This window comes from Abramis brama, assembly GCF_963993115.1.
Source record: "Abramis brama genome assembly, chromosome: 1".
NCBI classification, from domain to species: Eukaryota; Metazoa; Chordata; class Actinopteri; order Cypriniformes; family Leuciscidae; genus Abramis; species Abramis brama.
Window position 1 is genome coordinate 36615949 of NC_139963.1, and position 22898 is coordinate 36638846.

At 36.3% G+C, this 22898-nt stretch overlaps 2 protein-coding genes across 2 annotated transcripts; both read right to left on the minus strand.

Moving 5' to 3' along the window:
* Positions 1 to 13185: 13185 nt before the first annotated feature.
* LOC311094073 (neuropeptide FF receptor 2) lies at positions 13186 to 15640 on the minus strand. The gene is made up of 2 exons (XM_084131812.1): positions 15594 to 15640; positions 13186 to 14870 (listed from the first exon to the last, which is right to left on the minus strand). Exon 2 carries the CDS (start codon positions 14703 to 14705, stop codon positions 13416 to 13418), a length of 1290 nt encoding a protein of 429 aa, XP_083987938.1. The 5' UTR covers positions 14706 to 14870; positions 15594 to 15640; the 3' UTR covers positions 13186 to 13415.
* A 1730-nt stretch (positions 15641 to 17370) lies between these two features.
* On the minus strand, positions 17371 to 22053 carry grifin (galectin-related inter-fiber protein). The gene is made up of 4 exons (XM_084138216.1): positions 22010 to 22053; positions 20097 to 20176; positions 17851 to 18013; positions 17371 to 17744 (listed from the first exon to the last, which is right to left on the minus strand). The coding sequence occupies exons 1-4, from the start codon at positions 22019 to 22021 to the stop codon at positions 17580 to 17582; spliced, it is 420 nt and encodes a 139-aa protein (XP_083994342.1). The 5' UTR covers positions 22022 to 22053; the 3' UTR covers positions 17371 to 17579.
* Positions 22054 to 22898: the final 845 nt, after the last annotated feature.

Consider the following 22898-nt stretch of genomic DNA (forward strand, 5'->3'; position numbering starts at 1 on the left):
TAGCTCTTGGAAAAAAAGTGGTCTCATGGCACAACTTGCCCCTGGTGCGGGGGAAGTTGTGCCTTTGGGGGAATACAATGGGGGTAAATTGTGCCAGTGATTTCTGAAGTAAAGCAGAACATTTTAATGTTATGAACCATAATGCTATATGAAAGCAAGATAAATTCAATACAAAATTACTCATTTAAGGTTTATTTAGATATTGTCACCCTGGAATACCATAGCATGCGTTTTTCCTACTATGGTCAATTGCATAGGGATTTTGTATTGAACATAACTCTGGATCACAGTGTCATAGAGACAAGGGGGCGGGCTCATTTTACTCAGACGACCAATAAGTCTCTCAGGATCATTGTGAAGCTATCAAGCTACGCCCTAGCAACCATTTAGAGCACCATAGCAACACAATATATGATATTTGTGAATCATTTCAGGCAAAAAGGCTTTGGCAATACATGCCTGTTGACAGTGCTGTTTGTCAATTATGTAACATATAAGAATAAAGTGACTAGGCTCATTTCTAAACATCCTATTGTGACATAGGCCACTTAAAAACGGAATAACACTTCTCTTTAATAACATAGTGCAAACTCAAAACTGAAATCAGTGTTAGCTAAATTAAACAAATAACAGGCAGGCCCAAGTAAAACAATGATGAGGCATGCCCATCTCCTCACTTCTCAAGATTATCCCCTGTGAGAATGTAGGTCTAGGTGGTCTGGATCTGGCACAACTTAACCCAGGCCCTTTGGCACAAATCACCCCGGACCCACAAGTTTGAAAAACTAGCATGATCCAGCAGTTAAGAGCTAACATCATGCTAACTGTATAGACTCATTGTGTAGCCTACTAAAGCACTAAAACATGTGTGAAATGTTTTCAAACTTGTCTATAATTGTTCAGACACTACAATCAAAAAACCTTAATCATAGAAATTTTACTTTGAAAGGGAAAAAACAGTTTTTTGCACTAAAATATGCTTAACTCTCATGCCATGTGTCTCTCTTCTTTGGAGGACGAGTAAAAGTGATTGCTTTTCAAAATGATGTGGTCACATGACCAATTTCTTCTATGGTTTTCCAGAAACAAGGGTGGAACTACTTCCCCCCCTGGCACAAATCACCCCACTCTCCCCTACAGCTATTATGAAGAAAAAAGGGGAGTTAAAGCTGTTAGGACTCACTTTGGTAGGTGTCTGTGTGCTGTAGGTACATATTACCAATCTACTGAAGCATAGAATATGTCTTCCTCTGTCTGGGGAAACATCAGTATGTGGAACAGTGTGGTCATGAGGGCCACACAGATGGACTGAGCTCTTTTCTTTACGTTACCCCATGGCTACAAGAAACACTCACAAGACAGGTTTTTGTCAGTCTTGATTCCAACAGAAATATGATCAGTTTTTATTGCATGCTCATAAACCTTTAATGAAAATTGGAAGGGATGTTATTAATGATACTGCTGATGTTAGTCGGCCTAGCTGTATTTGGCTCTTCACAAATGAGAAATCCCACTCAGGATCACAAAGGGGTGTAAGCACATAAGGACTTGCAGACTAAGAATGGCACATTAATGTAACTGTCAGCAAAGACACAATTTATAATCATAATCGAATGTGTACTAATATAGATGATTTGTATGCAGAGCTGAGTGGGTAGCTTGCATTTGTTTCCACATTTTATCTTATAGACTCTAAAGATATTTGCAATTAAAGATAAATGCAATATGCAGCATGACTCTTTTAACAATTTTCATCCGCAGGCTACACCGAAAAGATAAATTAAAACGCCTGTTACCTAAAAACTCAGTATTTTATCATCTAAAAATCAATATTTACCCTGTTAATTAAGCCTCCAGAGCCATTTCTGTTTCTGAATTTATGAAACAGCTTTGGCCTGTGGGGAATATGAATAAATTATTCACTACAGATGCACAGAGGCACATTTAAAATAAATAGGAAATAATTAAATGAGATTTTAAATGGCAAAAATGTAAATGTACACCATGATCCTGAGACCGAGACCAGTTAGAGCTATTTCAGTCATACCAATATCAAACAGACCTCTCAGGTTGAATAGAAGATGAGATCCTGCCAAGGGTTTTGCAAAGTGATTGCCTTTTTAATTAGTTAAACTTCAAAATGACATGCAGGTATTTTGTGCTTTATTATTTGAATCAGACCTCCCAATTGATTTCCTGCTTCTCCATTTTTGTCTTTGAGCAAGACATCGATGTTTTTAATGAATGTAGACACTCTTTTTACACTTTTTGTTGGTCCAGTGGTGTCTGTGCATGTCACTGTGATCATTTTCAACAGCAGTCTAATGAGAAATGCTAATGAAAATGGTCTGCCGATAGGTCGCATGACCGAGGGCATAAAGTCTGGTCAATCACGTTTTTCCTTCGCAATGAAATCAGTGCTGTTAACCCTTTTATCGAATTAGAATTAGATCGGCTGAAAGGGCAAATGTGTCAGCAAGTTTAATTTTAGGTGGTATTAAAGGGCAGGAAAAGATCAAAAGTTTTAAAAGTGTTTCTAAGAACTATTCTCCTTGCAGGCCCGTTTCATGAGAATGAGGGTTACGATTTTTTGGGGGGTTAATCTTAACCCTCGTTCTCTCGAACCATGTGCCTGCTGCTAGTAATTTGCGTAAAACATGCCCAAAGCTTTCCATACAACCCTCTATCTGCTCACTTATGCTTTCTTTAGCTTGCGCATGTGTGGCAAAGCAATGCATTTGGCCAACCATGTAATCAAATTACTTATTAGGCCAGCAAATATGATTTTTGTGTATGTGGGGTTTCGGTCCAAGGTAAAAAGTATATGCCAATAAATTTGATGGTCAATTAATATAAGAAGAATACATTTTAATTCTGAGAAATATTGCAAGCAAGATTTCCAGCAAAATCTATGGATGTTCCTAACTTCAAGGTGCCTGTGATAGTGCTGTTAGAATGACCTTGCTGTTAGTAAGTTGTTTTTATGAAAGGCCAGCTGGCGTGTCCCCAGTAAATAACCTAGGGAGATGATTGCAGATGTTTAGATGCAGCACTCCTCCTCTCTCTCCTCTCTTGAATGAATGCTGTCACAGTTGAGGCGAAATGACTGCAGACAGAGGGTTAAAGTAAACCATAACACACATCATGCCATGCCACTAAAGTCAAAGCTTCTGTCCTTCTGCAGAGGAGGTGATAGCATTGTAGAGATGAAGTTGTTGACACTTTGCCGTCTCCACAGGACATAAGTGTCCTGTAAACATGTTTTTGAAAATATGCCAGGCTGGGCTGATGGCCTGCGGTACAACAGCTTTCTAAAATAAATGCTGAATTCATGTCTACAGCAAAGAGGTCATCTGTCTATCTATCTATCGTCCGTACGTCCGTCCGTCCGTCCATCTAATGCTTGAATCTGATTGGTTGACGGACATTCTAAGGTGTGCAATTATTTTCAGGGAAATGCACGACTAAAGTAGATCCAGGCAGGTATTAAACGCATTACAGTTCCATATCCCCTTGCCAAATGATTTGTTATTTCAAAGGTATTTACAGACTACAACAGCACAAGAACCAAAACCCACAACGACACTAACCAACAAATAAATATAGTAAACATCAGGATAAAAACGACAAATTATCTCCATGTTTTATTATGTATGGAAAGCACATACTCTCTTTCTCCCGCTCTCTCACCCACTCAAACGCACACACATACAGTACACACATACACACTCGCACAGAAACTTGTTGTCTGACGATTTTATCAGTAAAATAGCTTAGAAACTTAAAAGCTACAAGACATTTTTCACTAGTGAGATAATAATGACGCTGTTCTTGAAGCAAGGTTTCTTAAGGTTAATAAACTTAAGGTTTCGCTATTAGTAGAGACGCTGCTGCCGAACACTGTTGAGAGACACTCAGACGCAGGTAATTCACTTACGCTTAATCTCTCTCTCTTTCTCTCCTACATACAAGAACATTTTAGGGACAAAAACCTGACAAATGTCTTGAAATATAACATTTGAACAATGTCTTGAGGTGTTGTAACCGTAGTAGAAGCGGAATAACGGACTCTGGTTCATTGAATTAAAAAACGAATGCACACACGAGGTGTAAATAATAATGCACAATACCATTTCGGGTGTGCATTAGTTTTTTAATTCAATGAACCAGAGTCCGTTATTTTGCTTCTACTACGGTTACAACACCTCAAGACATTGTTCAGATGTTATATTTCAAGACATTTGTCAGGTTTTTGTCCCTAAAATGTTCTTGTATGTAGGAGAGAAAGAGAGAGAGATTAGGCGTGTGTGAATTACCTGCATCTGAGTGCATTAGTTTCTAATAATTCGACCGTTGTCAATTATTCCTCGATTACACACACACGCACACACACCTCTGAAATAAAATTAATTTTGATATGTTTATGAGGTGTAAAGTAAAAAATATCAGGATGATACAGCTGTCCTGGAATCATAATACATTTTTTTTTTAACTCTAAAAGAACATTTTTGGAAAGTTTGGCATAATCTTTCATTATTATTAATATATATATATATATTTTTTTAACAAAATGTTTACCTTGGAAAATATATTTTAAAACATTTGTAAAAATAATGAGGTGTACACTCACATTTATTCAAAAGTGTAAGGAAAATATATTACTTTTTACTTGATGGTTACGCTACATGATATTTTTACTCATTCAGTTTAATCTTCTCTTGAAAATTGTATGAAAGTTATACCAACATAAATACAAATATTACATATATATTTTCTAGACACGTTTCACGTTTTCCTTTTATCTTTGACATTGTGATTTGTTACTGACCCAAAAAAAGTCAAGACCTAAAGGTCTCATCTCTAAATGGATTTTACACATAGTCCATTTGTGTCACATGACAACCTGCTTGGAAACTGTGCAGAGGTTTAAGTTATCTGTCATCATAAAGATGAGACAATAGCACTTAAACGGCATTACTTATGATTTATCACTCTAGATGCGATTCAGGCTGGAGATTCAGGTGAACTCTTCATCCTGATGATGAAGTCATCTATCACCTGACTGCATCCTGAAGTACCGAACGACCAATCTTTATATGCTGCAGCCTCCAATCCTTATATTTATATTCCCTCTGGTCTTCCCTTTGACATCATGAGAGAATTTGTGGCCATAAGTTGATGCGCCACAACTAATGGATCAAAGCAAACGAGCTCTAGAGATCCGCTTCTTGAGTATTTGTATTCATTACAAATTTCCTATGAAATGCTCAGAAACTGTTTTGGTGCTTTTCAGAAAGCTATGAAATCTGCTGGGGGATGATACTGAGGGGTTTGAAAGGAGGTTTACAGGAGGATTTTGAGCAGAATTTAACACAGAAAATAAGGTTTGGTGTCTTTTCTGAATAAATGCTTGTGCTCAGGGACTATCCCTGATAGCCTAAAACAAGCTACTGTTACACCTCTTCTCAATAAACCTTCACTTGATGATAGGGATTTTAATAATGTTCAACCTATCTCAACACTTCCTTGGTTTCACTTTATTTTGATGGTCCCCCGTATTAGTAGACTGGTAGGGTTCGGGTTAGAATAAGTTGACATGTAGTTGCAAAGTTACTTATAGTCAGTAGAATGTCTGTTGGAGGACCATCACAATAAAGAGTTAGCAGATACTAAGCAGACAGTACACTAATACTCTAATGAGAGTTAGTTGACATGTAGTTGCAAAGCTACTTATAGTCAACAGAATGTTCAAAAGGGACCATCAAAATAAAGTGTTACCACTTCCTTTTATTACCAAAGCATTGGAGAAAACTGTTCTCATTAAACTCCGGTCTTTTCTCAGCTCAAATAAAGTTTTTGAAACTTTCCAGTCTGGCTTTAAGCCTCTGCACAGCACCGAGTCAGCTTTATTAGCCTACGTGTTGTTAACGATATAGGCTACTGTTAGCGACTGACTCTGTGATCCTAATACTGTTAAACCTAACCTCGGCTTTTCATCATAAAATTATCTTATCCCAACTAGAATGTTTTGTGGGCATCCAGGGAACTGTCCTCAGTTAGTTTAGATCATATTTAACGAATAGAAGTTTCTCTGTTAGATTGGGTAATTTTTCTTCCTCGCCTGCTCAACTCTCCCGTGGAGTGCCGCAGAGTTCAATTCTCGCACCCATTCCTTTTTCCCTGTATTTACTTCCTCTGGGCTCCATTTTCAGAAAGCATGGTATCATTTAATTCATTGTGAGCTTCTGTCATGAATGTGTGGTTTGCCCTTGTCTCTTTATCTTGTGTTTTGTTCAGCACTTTGGTCAGCCATGTTTGCTGTTTTTAAATGTGCTATATAAATAAAATCAAACTTGAAACTTGAGTATTTGAATTAGCCGTATATTATATATGTCCTAGGGTGTCACTGATGGATTTGTTTCTAAACCACTTGCATAGAGTATCATGTCCTGCAATTGCATACTTGGAACACGACAAGCATACTAATGGGCCCTATGTTGGTTATTTGGACTTAGGCTATGCTGTGGAATGGCATTATATTTACCTTAGATGACCTTGAGAATTTATAGAGGGAAGTGTATTATGGTGGATCAGCACAAGTGTATCAACCTGCACTCATCCACTGCCGATGAGATCGTAGGTGCACTTACTCTGCTGACAGGTCTCTGGGATTTATCTTAGGAGATGGTATTAAAGGGAACGTTGCAAATGGAGTTAGATGTGTGACCATCTGTGTTTATTCTCTTGACTCACCCTGCTGGGGTTAATGGAAGTGGAAAAAATGAGTCATAGAAGTAACTTTTGCACCGTGAAGGAAGAGAATCCATCACTGGGTATCACTGAACTGATTGTTGCAGGTTGGATCAATGGTTCACATGATGATGATGATCACTGTGATTAAGAAGGAAATAGAGAATATTAGGAAATAGAGGCACTATAGAGACATTTGGCTCTATTAGAGACACCCATTATACTCTCTTGTTCTGTCTTTCCCTTCATGATGACATGACATGACTTTGTTTCATACATTTGTACGTACTTGGTGTCTTTTACCTTAAGTACATTCTTGAAACTCTTCTGCCATTTGTAGAAGTACATCTGAAAGCATCAAAATAATATTTTTATGTCATAAAACATTTTATGTTTGAGGTATAGGCCTTTTTGAGATATTACTACCACTGAAAGCTTTCCAAGGGCTTTTTTCTTTGACAAAAGCATTTGAATTATGCCATTTTGACCCTTTGTTGGTTGAAAGCACTGGAGACTGGATGGTTGTATCCCTTTAACTTTAATAGCCACTATCTTTCAAAAGGTCAGTATGTTTTTTTTAATGTTTTCTTGTTTGTTTTTTGAAATAAATTAATACTTACAATTCAACAAGGACACATTAAATTAATCAAAGGTGGCAGTAAAAACATTTATAATCTTACAAAAATGTCTATTTCAAATAAATGCTGTTCTTTTGAACTTTCTATTCATCAAAAAATCCTGGAAAAATTTATTATTATATACACCATTCAATCTACAAACATGATCTTGACTTTATTTCTTCAAAACAATGACATTTTGATGAATCTTGATGAGTTTGTGGCTTGATATCTAATGAGGGCCTCAAAGTTGTCCGGAACAAATAAATGCAGCTTTGGTGAGCACTAGAGACTCCTTTCAAAAACATTTCAGAAATCTGTTTCACTTTATTTCGATGGTTCAATTTAGACGTTCTACTTTGCAACTACCTGTCAATTAACTCTCATTAGAGTATTAGTACTGTAGACTGTTAGGGTCAGGGTAAGGTGTTAGGATTCAGGTTAGTAGAATAAGTTGACATGAACTTGCAAAGTTACTAGTCAGTAGAATGTCTGTTGTGGAGCAGCAAAATAAATTGTTAGCAGATATTAAGCAGACAGTCTACTAATAATCTAATTGACATGTAGTTCCAAAGGTACTTAATAGACTGTCTAAAGTAAACCATCGGTTTACTCCCAACTCTGTGAACATTTATACAATAACACAATTCATGCAAACAATTACATGCAATAAACCCTTTAGATTAGAACATAAGTGGTTATTACATTTTTTTAAAGTAAATATATTTGTACTTGAAGCAGAAATGACCCTTTAATGTTCTTATATAATGGGTGCAGATAATTAATTTGAAATGCCTGATTTAGTTTCATTTGAGCCATGCCTCTATCCATCTATCCATCTTTGAGTGAGGCATTTCTGAATGTCTCAGTATTTGGTTTGTCTGTCTTTTAATTAATGATGAAACTTGAGAATCAAACCTGAGGATCATGTTCTCCAGAATTATTTGAGATTCTCCAAAGGAAATCTTGTGGTTCAATAGAAAACATCTGACCATCTGTACAAAGTCACATGATCAATGTTGTCACACATTTTCTACTTTCATTAGTGACCCAGAATCTAAAATTCCGAATTAATTGTGTGTGAACTTGAACAACTTTTTCAACAACAACAACAACAACAACAACAACAAGATTTGTGAGCCCCTTGGTATGTATTTTTTCTTCTTCAAAATAAAATCTATAACTGTTACTCCACAAATCTAAAAACATTGATGTGTCAACAAATCCCTCATGAACAAATAGACAAACTTTGATATTCAACATAATGCAATGTCATAGATCACTATTTTCCAGAGACACAAACATAGCTAACTAACCTCAAAACTGGTTTACTGGTTTATTATCACAAATGGTGATATTCAGATGGAATGACAAAATAAATAAAAATATCATAGCCATGTATCAAAAGTGCTGAGATGAGATTTTGTGTCATCTATGGTCAGGATGTTACCCTACACATTATTGCATCACATGTACGTTTTGCAGTTCTTCATTACATTCATGACCATAGATCTCAGTGTAGATTTGGATTCCAAAATTTAATTTGAATTTGGTGTGCAAATTCAAAGTTTTTGTGTTTGAGTATTGGCATTTTGTCATATTCAATTGAGTTAAAACCAACAATTTTATTTGAAATATTCTTTAATGCAAATATAAATGCAGAATGTGTCAGATTATAAAACATGTATTTGATGTCAGCGCATCTAGACTAGAGGGATAATACTATCTTCAAGATATTCACTGATTCTGGGTTGTTGTTGTTGTAGTTTTTTTCCATCCAAAAAGTGCTTCTTATACTTTATACTCTATAACACCCAGTTCCTGTGAAAGACGTGCTACTGAGCTCGGGTTAATAACTGCTGCGGTCTGTATCTATATTAATATATAACAAAATTACTATTCATCAGCTTCCAAAATCTGCTCTCAGTTGCTCGTTCTTACTAAAGTGAAATACCATTATTGCGTATTATAGGCTAATCAAGCACTATTATGCAATTGAGTGATGTGACAGTTGCTAATCAGAATTAGCATGAATATGAAGGGCAATGCTAGTGTCTGCGGAAGGCAAAGATGGAGCTCTTGCTGAGACGAGGATTCATGACTATGAATAGCTAGGCTACTTGAATGAGGATATAAAATCTCTATATGGCTTCATGTAAACTCCTTTGTTATTGTAGTGTCATTCAGACTTTTATGAATTCTGTTTAGTCCATCTTTTGCTTTTGTAAATCTCACAAAGTCTCATGAAAACAGAAATGAAGAGGCGAAGGTTGTTTAATTCATTTATATTCTCTTCTTCAGTGTGTGTGTGTGTGTGTGTGTGTGTGTGTCTGTTCCCTGTTCCCATCAAAAGATCTGAGGGCATTTTAACTTAGTGAACCATCTCTGATTCTATTCATGTTGGCTTCCATTAAAAAAGGCAAGTACAAATGATTATTCACAATCAAGCACAGTACATTTAATTAAAATCAAATTGCTATGCATCTTTACAAGGCATTTAGGACCTATACATTCTCTCTGACCATTTCCTTTATGCACCCATGAACATTACAAATTTGAATGAATGCAAATGTACACGATTATATGTTTATAGAGAAAGTATGAGAAATCGATGTAATACACGGTACATTTACTAAATTCTTTTGTATCCACCATAATTTAAAACAGGGTTTTCAAAACATTTTGAAGTCAAGGACCCCAATATGGTGACATTTAAATAGGCAAATGCTTGTCTATGATTGGATCATTATTGCTGTGATTATTATGTTTCTAGCATGTTATGTTTGGCAACAGTTCTTCTAACCCTAACTGATGGAGTGTGAAGCTTTTCATTTCTTAAACAACCATGTAAACAACATATTCCAGGATGACAATGACAATGACATAAACTCTTAAGCATTTGCCTATTTAAATCCAAAAAGCAACCTTTTTGGCAGGACAGTGTATATTCATACGTAAATACCCATTACACTGTATGAGAAAATATTAAACATGATATTATAAGAACAATTCAATAATTGGCTTTTATATTGTATTTGTTCTAAAGCCAAAGCAAGTGATTAAAATATCTGGAAAATTCACAATTAGTCGACATTGTATTTTTTCTAACTGCTATTAGAGTGCAGTTAGATGCATAACCTGAAACATTTTAATGTTTCTTTTCAATGCAATTTTTCTTTTCAATGCAATAGCAGTTTTCACAATCACAACAAATATCATTTTAAACACCGCTTTATAAATGAGCTTATTTTGCCTTACAACCAAGATAAAGGCAACAGAGGCAAAGAGAAACTCTGTAGAATGACACAAATACTAAACTATTCTTTGTAGGGAAAGAGTAATGGCCACTTGGAAATAAATATATTTTTCACAAAACAATGCAAATTTAGAAAGAATAATGAAATAGTAAGAATATTCAATATGGTGAATGTGTTTAAAATCACTGTGTTAAACATGTTTAATTAATATATTTAGTTAACTGAGAGTCCTAAATAATGCATTTTGAAAAAAATGGTTATGTTTTTTTTTTCTTTCTGTTTTTCTGTTTAGCTCCTAATGGTCTTTGTGGGGCCCCGGACCCCAGTTTAAAAACCCATGATTTAAAATACATATGTCCTGCTTTTTAGTAAAGGCCTGTTCACACCAACACAAATGCTTGGGAAGAAAATTTAAAAAATCAGATTTTCGCATTTCCAAAGAGTGAAACAAAAATTAAAACACAGACAGACTGACAGTAGATGGCGCTTACACAAAAGTAGAAAGCAGTGCAGCACGACTTTCCATTTCTGACACCTGTCTGTCACAGAGAAGAAAGGAAGTTTCACTCAAACAGCCATTCAGATTTTTGTATTTATTTATTTTTTTAATCAAACCACACCAAATACAAGAGTAGGCTACAAAGAATGAGTGCCAGATCTGGATCCTTTCTGTATACTATTCACTGTCACCTAGAAAAAGAGTCTGCTCAAGTCATAGCTCTTTGATGTAACAGTCTTTGCAGTGCAATGCATACTTGTTTTCAAGTAGCTAAACTTTAATGAGTGTTGATCATTGTTGTATTGGCTGCTTGCTAGTGTTATTTTTCTTATAATGCCTATAATGTGCCATTAAATTGGACAAAATGTGAGTCAAAAGAGTTTAGAACACCTCTCTGTAATCAAATTTGGCACATTAACTGCATGTGAATGTTCGACTAGCTGTTCATTCAAATTAAAATGTTTATCACACTTATTTTATCGTATTTTTGCATGCGAACATTGGTCTTGGCCTTAATTCATAATTTATGTACAATCAGTGATGTCTATACAAAACAGTGCTCTTTATTTAAAGGAAGTACAGCGTGTATGTATCACCATGAATGTAATGATGCAATGTAACTGTGTATGCCCTTACAAAAAAGAAGTTTATTCAAGTGTTCTATTAGTATACTTCTTTTAAACTAAGAATAAGAAAGTATACTTTCAGTATACATTTGATATACTTCTCAAAAATATACTTTATGTACTTCTCAGAAATAGACTAAAAATTACACTTAAGTGTACTTGACTTATACTGAGAGAAAAGTCCAAGTATATTTAACCTGTAGTTGTACTCAATCTTTTGATTGAGATATACTTAAAAGTATAATTAAGTATTCAAAGTATACTTGGCTTGTAGTTGTGTTAACTCTTTTGATCGAGTAGCCTATTAAATATACTTTTTTTACATAGTTTTTTCATACACAGTCTTATGAAACTTACATTGTTTGAAAATATTGATTAGAATATTGATATAAAACAGATATGTTTCTAATTCTGCGTATCTGAATTTTTGTGTAGGCTAGTCCACTGGTAGTGTATAGGAAATGACTCTAATTCTACTTTTCCCCACCATTGGACTGAATTTTCCAGCTATCCATGTTTTCACTGTTATACAATAGGGGGCGCTATATGACACATCTTCTAGTACAGAATCTCCGGATCAAAAGTAACGCAGGAGAAGAAGAAGCTGAAACAAGTGATAGAAGATTGCTCACACAAATGTAAAATAACGTGATCATCAAACATTAAACAGCGAGTAAATCAAAACTGCTTAATATTACCAAATGAAATGAAGCGTAACACATGAAGAGAAAACGACTGTGAAGCTTTGGCGGTGTTGGACTCGATCTACTCCATCTGTGTTTTGATCATCGTTCTGAATCTGATCAAGGCGTAGTCTTTGACAAAAATGTGATTTTCTCAACTTTTTTGTTTAAAATGTTGCCTTTCTTTATGAAACTTACCGACATTCAAGTGTTGGTAAAAAAGGATGTTGAAGCTAATAAAATGTTTTTCAAATTAAAGTACAGTTAAAGGTATTTTTCAAGTATAAAAAAATAATATCTACATTTGAACATAGTAGTATACTGCAAGTGCAAAAATAATATATAAATAGAAAATAAAAACTATAAGTATAATATTATGTTCACTTAAAGAAAAGTAGCCTATACTTGGAGTATAAACTACTAAACTAGTAGTTTACTGAGAGTACACTTCAGTGTGTACTTTAATAAACTAAAAAATGTACTATTTGTATTAAAATAGTAAACTAAGTAGTTTACTACTCTTACATTTATAATACACTTAAATGTATACTTTTATATACTAAAAGTGGGCCAATTTAGTCCCAAGCAGTATTGAAATAATACACTTACAAGTTTACTACAAGTACACATTGATATTAGTATACTTGCTACATAAACTATACTTAAAAATATACTTGAACATTACTTAAGTATACTTCATAAAATGAACTTGAAGTATACTTCTTTTTCGTAAGGGTGGTTACGAACACGAACTATGCTACGTTACATTAGAATCACATGCTTTTTGACAGTACTGCAAGACAAATGAACAATACTTAAAGAGATAGTCCACCCAAAAATGAAAGTCTGTCATTATTTACTCACCCTAATGTCGTTACAAAACCTGTATGACTTTCTTTCCTCTGCGCAACACAAAATAAGATGTTTTTGGGTGAACAATCCCTTTAAGTGCTCTGTGTCCTTTCAGGTAACATGCGCCCTTACTACAAGTTTGATAATTCGAGATTGCTTGTAGACATTATCTTCTCTGAGAAGCTTTGGGGAGAAACCATCTGGCTGTTGTTGGAACACCAATCAGAAAGAGTCTCTACTGACACCTGGCTCACGGCACCTTGTCGCCGGCCAGTTTTCTGCATTTTGAGAGAGAGCAAACTGGACAGTTTAGAAGAGCTGGAGGATCTAAAGACAGAAAGCATCCTCTGATGATACTTGGACCTGACTGCTCTGGCAGAACGGTACAAATCGCCCAAGAAACAATAACAGATGGGATTGAGGCTGGAGTTAGTAAGGCCCAACCACTGTGCGAAAGGCCGAGTCTGCAGAACCCAGTGAGGAGGATGAACCTCGTGGTCAATGAGGATGTCTGCCACGTAAAGCGGGAGCCAGGAGCCGGCGAACAGGAGGACCAAAGTGACCACCACCTTGGCAATCTTCTTGCGCATCTTCAGACGCGAGGCGTGTATGGCCAGGCTGTGCGGATCGAAGTCTGCGAAATGTTGAGAAGCCCTCCAGAGCTTCCGGCCCGTCAGGAAGCTGATGATGAGGTTAAAGGTCACAGGGATGCAGTAGAGAGCTACGAAAAGGAGCACGTTGTAGACCTGCTTGAGTCTAGCCTGCGGCCACAGCTCTCGGCAGATTGGCACGGCGATGTCGATCAAGTGGATCTTGTCCAGCTTGATCATGAAGAGCAAAGGCGCACAAATGGCAGAGGACAAGACCCACACGCACACAATGGTGATGTAGATCTTCTTCTGGGTGAAGTACGAGAGGGAATTCAGCGGGCTGTGAACGCTGTAGTATCTGTTGACGCTGATGACGGTCAGGCTGAGGACGCTGGCCGACACGGACACGGCCTGGATGAAGGGAACGGCCCGGCACAGGAGGTCTCCGTACACCCATGCGGTGTAAATGGTGTGGCCGAGGGTGATGGGCATGCAGATGCAAACCACCATCAGATCACACACTGCCAAGTTCACGAGTAAATTCCGGGTGGCACTGATGCTCTGCAGCCTCTTACTCTTCTGGCAGGTAAGCATTCGAATGGCCATTAGATTTCCAATGAATCCCACCACGAATGATAGTGAATACATCACCGTGAGAGCGATAGTGGTGGGCTCTTTGATCGTCAGCAGAAGCAGTCTCTCCAGCTCTCCACTCTGGTGGAGGTAAACATCGCTCATGAAGTCCTCGGCACCGTGGAAAGAGACATTCAACGACAGCAAGGTGTTTAAGAGCGTATGCTCCTTTTTCAGCAAACCTGCAGTGAAATTCATATTCCTTTTGTTTCCCTTCAGGAGATATGCAATGTTTTGATATGCGGTGGTTGGAATCCAAAGGCTGCTTCAGGCATGCCAGATTCGAGTAATAAAGCTTAAGGCATCTTCATCTTCAGCCAAAACGAGTAAGGTAATGAAATCCATCATTTAGCCAACCGCCCTCTACGGAAACATGGCACACATTAGGAGGGAAATTAAATTACAAGAAAACAAGAAATCCAACCAATTGCATTGACTTAACTGTAAGCCTTAAAATCGACTGCCTGATCGATGATAGATATACAAATAACTCTCTCTTTTAATATTATATTGTATTTTCATTTCAATCTTCTCTTTTGTCATACAAGATTAAATTGTGAATTATACAAACCACAATAAGTCGCTGTTACAATAAATCAGCTGCTTAAGCTGAATAAATAGTGTATGATATTGTGTGATATTGCTTAAGGACACAATTTAGCAAAATTATTCTCATTTCAGACAGTTTTGAGCTATGTATTTGCAATAAAAAACAAAAAAAAAAAACCTAGAGAAAACAAGCATTGTGTAATTGTGCTTCAAAAAAAAAAAAAAAAAAACTCAGCACAGGGTAGTATTAATAATAAGTCTGTCTTTTAATATTGCATGCTGATTTTTTCCTTCAAAATCATTCAGAATTAAACTGTGAATTACGCAAACTCTCGGAAATGATCTGGACCAACAATCTTTACTAGCTGCTTAAACATAATAAATCCAGCTGTTTTTAAGTAGGCTACTACCTATTAGCGATTTCCCACTGACATATTTTACGCATGTGTCACTTTCTCCTTATTTACTTCTGTCATGCATTAGAGTAATTATTTAATCTACAATGTAAACCGCATCAAGAGAAATCCAAGTACATACCGATGTGTGTGCAGTAGCAGGTGCAGTCAGAGGACGGACTGTGTTAGTGTGTCCAGTGTGTTTCACTATCATCTCCAGCTGAAGGAAAGAAACGAGTGTCTGCGGATGTGGCTCACACACACACACGACTCTCTGCTGACGGAGGCAATGCATGTCATTGATGTAATGGAAGCAGTTTTCTCATTTACCTCGCTCGCGCGCGGGCACACACACACACACACACACACACACACACACACACAGGCTGCGTTATTAAAGATCCACTCACCAATGTTTTGCTAATCGAAAAGTATACACATAACTAAAGGAACAACACTTAAATAGTGTGCACCCGAATGAGAGATTTTGTAGACACTACAAAATATTTTTTTTTTAAAGAAAAGGGGGCCACATTATGGGTGCCGCCATGAGATCACATGCCCATCTGTGTAATTCAAGTGAATAATAATAATAATAATAATAATCATGTTTACCTGATAGCTATGGCTCAAAAATGCTAGCACACCAAACAATTCAATGGAATTGTCAATGGAGCTGGAGTCAATAGTGTATAGTCCAGAGTGCCTATTGATCAGCACTTGTGTGATCCATCAATGGTTCAAACTTAATTGAGCATGAGTGGAAAAAAATGTCCATAAAACAACCCACAACAGTTCTTAAAGGGTTAGTTCACCCAAAAATGAAAATTCTGTCAGTAATTACTCACCCTCAGGTTGTTCCAACCCGGTTAGACTTTCGTTCATCTTCGGAACACAAATGAAGTGTTTAAGTTTCATAAGTTAAGTGTTTAAGTGTCATCTTCGGAACAAAAATTAAGATATGTTTGATTAAATCTGAGAGCGGGCTCACTCCTCCATATAGGCTTCTATGTTATTGAAACTTGCCGGCCCAGAAAGTTAGTAAAGACAATGTTAGTAAAGAAATAGTCCAAGTGACTACAGTGGCTCAGCATAAATTTATAAAGCGACGAGAATACTTTTGTGCGCAAAAACATAACAAAAATAACGACTTTATTCAACTATTCATTTTCTTCTGTGTGGACCTGTGTAACCGCGCAGCGCTTCTGGGTTGTAGCCTACGTCAGAACGTAGGATTATTTTTTAAAGTTTTTTTTTTTTTTTCAGCACAGCTTAAAATGTTAGCTAAAATCTATTGAAGATATATAGATATTTTTTGCCATTAAAACAGTCTATTATGAGCTTATAATGGCTTTTCAGTTATACAAGCTATATTTAGTCTATATAATAATATCACTAATATCACTGTTTTTTACAGTATTTTTGATCAAACAAATTAATCACCAATCCTACATTTGTAACTGTAAAGCATAAAAATACATATTTTGTCATATGAAGTTCTGTTAAAGAGAGAAAAAAAATCTAAAGTTAACCAGTTATATTTTGATTTATTTGTCATTTGTACAGTTTGTACATACAGTATGAATTAATATTCATAATAAGATTTTTCTTTTGGAAAACTGGTTGAAGAGTTTTATGTCAGTTTGGCTAACTGTAATGTATGTACTATGTATCATTTTATATTTCTATTCTACAGTAAATGCTTCCGTGCAAAGACAATATAGACAACAAGACTATTGATGTTTGTGTTGTTATTCAATGAGATGTGAGAATATCTTTAGTATTGATTTCTTAGGACATTTTCTCATAAGTCGGCCCAGATGGATCTCCAGAATTTTTTTTTTTTTTTTTTTTTTTTTGGATGCTGATGAAACCAGGAAGTCACCCAGAACACTCTGACCAGACAAGTCTTTCATAAATCTTTTTTAAGCCTCTCATTTATTCACAGATTCATATGAATATGTAGTTCAGCTAAGGTATGTCAATACCATTAATCACACCTTTACAGGCAGATGAACTCAAGAGGCATGAAAGGTGTGTAAACAGAAATGCAAAAAACAATAACCAACTGTAAACAAAGAAACGGCTCATTCCAAATGAATCGCCTGCTTGGCCTTACTGTCCACCCTCAGAAATAGTGTTTTTTGGTGATCTCTAAAGAGGAGATATTGACGTCGTTCACCACTTGTACTTTTGTGATGGTCTTCAGCTCTTCCACACGGTGTTTATACTGCATCACCTTGGTTTCGTCAATGAAAACATGGAAGTTATCATTGTCAGAGTAAATTTCAATCTGTTGAGAGACAGGGAGTTGATGATGATTAAATAACTCACTCATAATCAAACTCAAACTCATAATTATCACTCAAAATAAAAATGTTCTCATGACGCTTTATCACCTGGAAAGGCTCCTCTACTCCTAAGGGAAAGTTGCTGCACCTCTCCTCCTTCCCCCAGTGGTTGGCCATGTAGGAATTGCAGATGATATCCGACTCAGTGAAGCGGGGGTTGAAATGGAAGGCTATTCTGTCATCGTGTTCACAAAGGAAATTGATCTCAAACCTTGAGGACAGAGAAAGAAAAACCCATACGCTATAATGAACCAATCATTTTGGCCAATACTGAACCTGAGACAGCTTCTTGTGCTAAGATGAGGCACTTGTGTTTGAGTGATTCTCCATCACTTTCCTACAAGTGAATTTTAACGCAAAATGGTGGAAGAAAATCACGTTTGACCCAGATTATATTTTAGCTTGTGTTGTCTCTATAAAAGGAATAATAATTGAAGCGCATCTGGATTGATAAATCTGTTCTGTTCAGCATTCTCAAGAAAATTGCACATAAATGAATTGCCACATGCATACGTGTCTCCTGTGATTGTATTGACATTTTTATTATGTTGGCTTTCTGGGCTGCCTTTCCCGATAACGTTGTCTCGCATTTCTTTATTTTCAAAACTTTTGTTCTGTGAGAATGAAAATATTAGTAGCAATATTCTTTTTTTTTTTTATCTCTTTGAAACAGAATCATCCAGAAAGCTCTCAAATCACTCATATTGATGAATGACTCATTCTTCAGGTTGTTTATAAAGAATAACTGCAATGTAAACTATTTTATAATTGAAGTAGGCTAGTACAAAACAACTATTAAAAAGTTTGTAGACAAACTTTGATGTTGGCTTGAAAAAGCCTAGCCAGAAAGTATAGTTTTGACAGCTTTAACCCTTAAACAGACAAGAGTGGAAAATGATCAGCAAAAAAATAAATAAAATAATAATAATAATAATTTTAATTTCATGTCACTTTTTACATCATCTGGACTTAAGTTAAACATATCCAAAGGAATTTCTTAAATATTTGATATAATTTGGATTTTATGAGTATCTCCGTTGCCCTATTTGGGTATAAAAAAGCCAAAGTCATCAATATTTCTATATTTAATATAAAAAAATAATAATTTAATATGCGAAATATACTGCACATATGATATGTTTAAGTGTCCTAAAGTTGAGGCATACACATTTCTTGTATTTTTACGCTGCTGAACTGTCTCATCTTCAACCTCAGGTGTGGGAAACTGTTTGAGGTCCAGTGTCTTGCAGGGTTTAGCTCCATCCCTAATTCATCATATAATGCAATTTATGATACAGCTAATTACCATTTTTTGTAACGGTAAACAATTGGCTGCTGATCCTGGGGATTAAACAACTATCCATGTGGGTGTCTGTTTGGGCTTTATAGCCTATAAAGTAATTCTGAAGGATTTGGTTAGATTTTTCTAAAATATTATATATTTTTGTATCAAATAAATCGTAGAAATATTGATGACTTTGGCTTTTTTATACCCTAATATGGCAACAGAGATACTCATAAAATCCAAATTATATCAAATATTAAAAAAATTCCTTTGGATATGTTTAACTTAAGTCCGGATGATATAAAAAGTGACATGAAATGAATTTTTTATTTTTTTTTGCTGATCATTTTCCACTCATGCCTGTTTAAGGGTTAAAGCTGTTAAAACTACACTTTTTCTAGGCTTTCTCAAGCCAACATCAAAGTTGGTCAACAAACTTTTAAATCTAGTTATTATGTACTACTCTTCAATATGAAATAGTTTACATTGCAGTTATTCTTTATAAACAAAATGATGAATAAGTAATTCATTAATATGAGTTATTTGAGAGCTTCTAACAACGAGCAATACATTTGTTACTGTATTTGTTAATATTTGTTAATGTTAGTTAAAGCTGTTCATTGTTTGTTCATGTTAGTTCACAGTGCATTAACTAATGTTAACAAGATTTTAATAAATTATTAGTAAATGATGAAATGAACATTAACAAAGATTAATATATGCTGTATAAGTGCAGTTCATTATTAGTTCATGCTAAATAATGTAGGTAAATCATGAAACTTATTGTAAAGTGTTACCAACAAGAATATTGCAACTGATATTTTCAATCTCACAGACGTTTTGAATGGGCCTATGGACTCTCTCTTCTGTATCTCATTGTCAATTCTTAAGAGCGATAAAAGAAGCAAATATTATCTATGGTTTGCCATTAGCACAACACTAAAACAAGTTTTCTTTAGACAACTCCTTTTCCATTTGGCAATGAGCTTTACAGAGGCTGATGACTTACTTGGTGGCCTCTGCTGGAGTCTCTCCTTTCAGGATAACACTCCATCCTGGACATAGTCCATTAGGACAGGACGCCTCAAACTGATTAAAAACATACAAAATATCAAGCATAATCAATTTCACTAAGTAGGACAGAGTGGGGGTCAATCCATTCAGGGTTTTTTCAAAGGCTGATGTTTATGACGATACTGATAACTAGAGAGCAGGGTGGTTGATATAATTCCAGTATATTGTAAGACTATATATAGATCAGGGGTGTCGAAACCTACTCCTGGAGGGCCACAGTTTAGCTCCAACTTGCCTGGAAGTTTCTAGCATGCCTATAAAACTCTGATTAGCTGGTTCAAGTGTAATTAATTGGGGTTGGAGCTAAACTCTGCAGGACAGTGGACCTCGAGGAACAGGATTGGACACCTCTGATATAGATAAATATAATTCACTTACAGCAATTTAAATGAACATATGCAGAACACACATGCAGTACTTACAGTAAACAGTTTACATCCACAGTAAATATTTAACAATGTATTCTAAACATATGAAATATATATGTACCAATGTATAAAATTTGAGCCTTTGTCTATTGACAAGGCTGTTGGTAAATGTAGGAACTGTACCAAGAGGTAGGAGATGCTGATAATGTCTGAATGACCAAATATCAGCAGATTTATAAGCCTATCATGGTCTAGTCTAGGGGCTACAATTGTGCAATTACAACAGGCGTCCATTCAGGAATCTCTGTTTTACTGCACGGCTATTGCCATTTAAGAAAGAAATGAAGATGTTAAAGCAATATTCTGTGGCCTGAAGCTATCTGTGACATTAATAATCTAACAAGCAGTTGTGTTTCACACAGATTGAGTAACTGATCCCATACGTTACTGCTGAATGAAATGTTTTTTTTTTTTTGGCAGTGGTAGGCAAAATAGTAATTGCCCAGTAAGGTCAGCAAAATCCCAATTCACAAATGGCTAAATGTATGAAGCCATAGCATAGACAAAAACAAAGCAGTTTAGATGACACATGAACAGGGCAATATGAAGATACTGGGCTAGCTGGTAGAAATCAGGTAGACGGCGAATAAACTCAGTGATGATTGGAAAAACATGAAGGAGAGAGATGAGACGCCGCCTGCATCCGCGGTATCAATTCAGCTCCATTGGCCAGCACCTGTTTTATCTGAGACTTAGATGTGCTTCTGTGCTGTGCCACATGCTCTGTTATCTGGAGCTTGGTGCCACAGGGTGTTTGGGTAACCGAAGGGAAATTGCAAAAGTCGACACATCAACGCTGAGCGTCAGGCTCCAATAACTGGTTGCAAAGATATGCGCGAGATGTCATGCAGCATGAGCGTTCAAGCAGCAACCATCTGTGAACTTTTTGCGTTAAAAGTGCAGATTTGGAGCTGCACCAAAAGCCATTTGATTTTTAAAAGCCTCTCAATGACTTTAGAAAGGAAAATGAGCTGATTTCTGGTGTTTTACAGGTAGTGATGGATTGTTCTTTAGGTCGAAACTGAGCCTATTTTAATGTCCCCATTACTTTGAGTGCAGCCACATGAAAAATAATTAAAGCATCATTAGTTTAGCTTGCAGAGAAAGAGAGTGAGAGTGAGAAAGCGGGCAATGCGTTATGCAGAAGAGTTAGGAGTCACCTTCTCATCTCATTGGAGAAGAAAGTGCATTTTAAATCAAATATTTATCATCTAAACCTGCTCCTGGTTTAAGTGATTAAAATTTAAAATGCCAGACCACAAACTGCTGTAATCACATCAGCACCTTTCTGTTTAAATGCTTAAGTGCATGTTAGCATCAGTAAATCTTGAAAATCTTGGCATCAACACAACATTACTCAACACAATAAGCAAACTTGAGCGGACTCTGTCCGCATGTTAGCGGAGGGCGTTTTGCTTACCTGTAATGTCATCTTGTCGGCAGTGCCAGTGTTTTGATCAGCTTCCAGCTGGATGTGTTTTGGCGGTGAGGGGTCATTTAAAGAGACTGGGACACCACGTGAGGGTGAGCTTAGCAGGATAAAGGCTTCAAAATAAGCTTTTGTGTGTGGCAGGTTCATGCATATAAAAAAAAAATAAGTGTAGAAATACAATGCAATACAATAGATTTGCCTTTGGCCACATGGGAGGCTCGGGATAGACAACCAGAAATAAATAACATTAGGTCAAAATCACCGGCTGAGAATTTCAGGTACTTCACCAGTTGCATAAACACGATTGCAGATATAATGGACATCGTATATGGAAATAATGATGTGGTTAATGATCCATCGCTCATTATGAAACACAAAACATCACTATTGAAATGAATCACGGGATTTGTTTTTCAGCCAATGGAGTGTATAGCCTACATTATCCGGGGGAAGATAATGTGATTTTGATGACCGTATTTCAGCCGTTCGGGACTCCCGTAGGAGCTGGCGCTGAGGAATTGTTGACATCAGCAATGAGCGAAAGGTGCCATGTGACTTTTTTCAAGTTTTTTTTTTTTTTTTTTGTAACGGTAAACGATTGGCTGCTGATCCTGGGGATTAAACAACTATCCATGTGGGTGTCTGTTTGGCTTTATAGCCTATCAAATCTGCCAGCCCTCAGGAATTTCCTGTCTGCCTTTAGTCACAATGGCTCACTAAAGCTCATCGGGGCCGAGTGTATGTCCCTGCTTACAGCTGCAAAATACTCTGAATTTCAATACCGCCTAGGCCAGAACGATACTAGGATTCATAAATAAAATTTCACGGTTTTGTGTACAGTCTTTGCACAATGTTAAATGTTTGCACAAAGCAAGTG

What these genes read in the sequence shown, in the direction of transcription:
- LOC311094073 (XM_084131812.1), bottom strand. Translation starts at nt 14,705, where the DNA reads ATGAATTTCACTGCAGGTTTGCTGAAAAAGGAGCATACGCTCTTAAAC.
- grifin (XM_084138216.1), bottom strand. An exon ending in ACTCCAGCAGAGGCCACCAA is followed by an intron (nt 18,014 to 20,096) that starts GTAAGTCATCAG and finishes TCTGTCCTCAAG; the next exon opens with GTTTGAGATCAATTTCCTTT. An exon ending in GAGTAGAGGAGCCTTTCCAG is followed by an intron (nt 17,745 to 17,850) that starts GTGATAAAGCGT and finishes GTCTCTCAACAG; the next exon opens with ATTGAAATTTACTCTGACAA.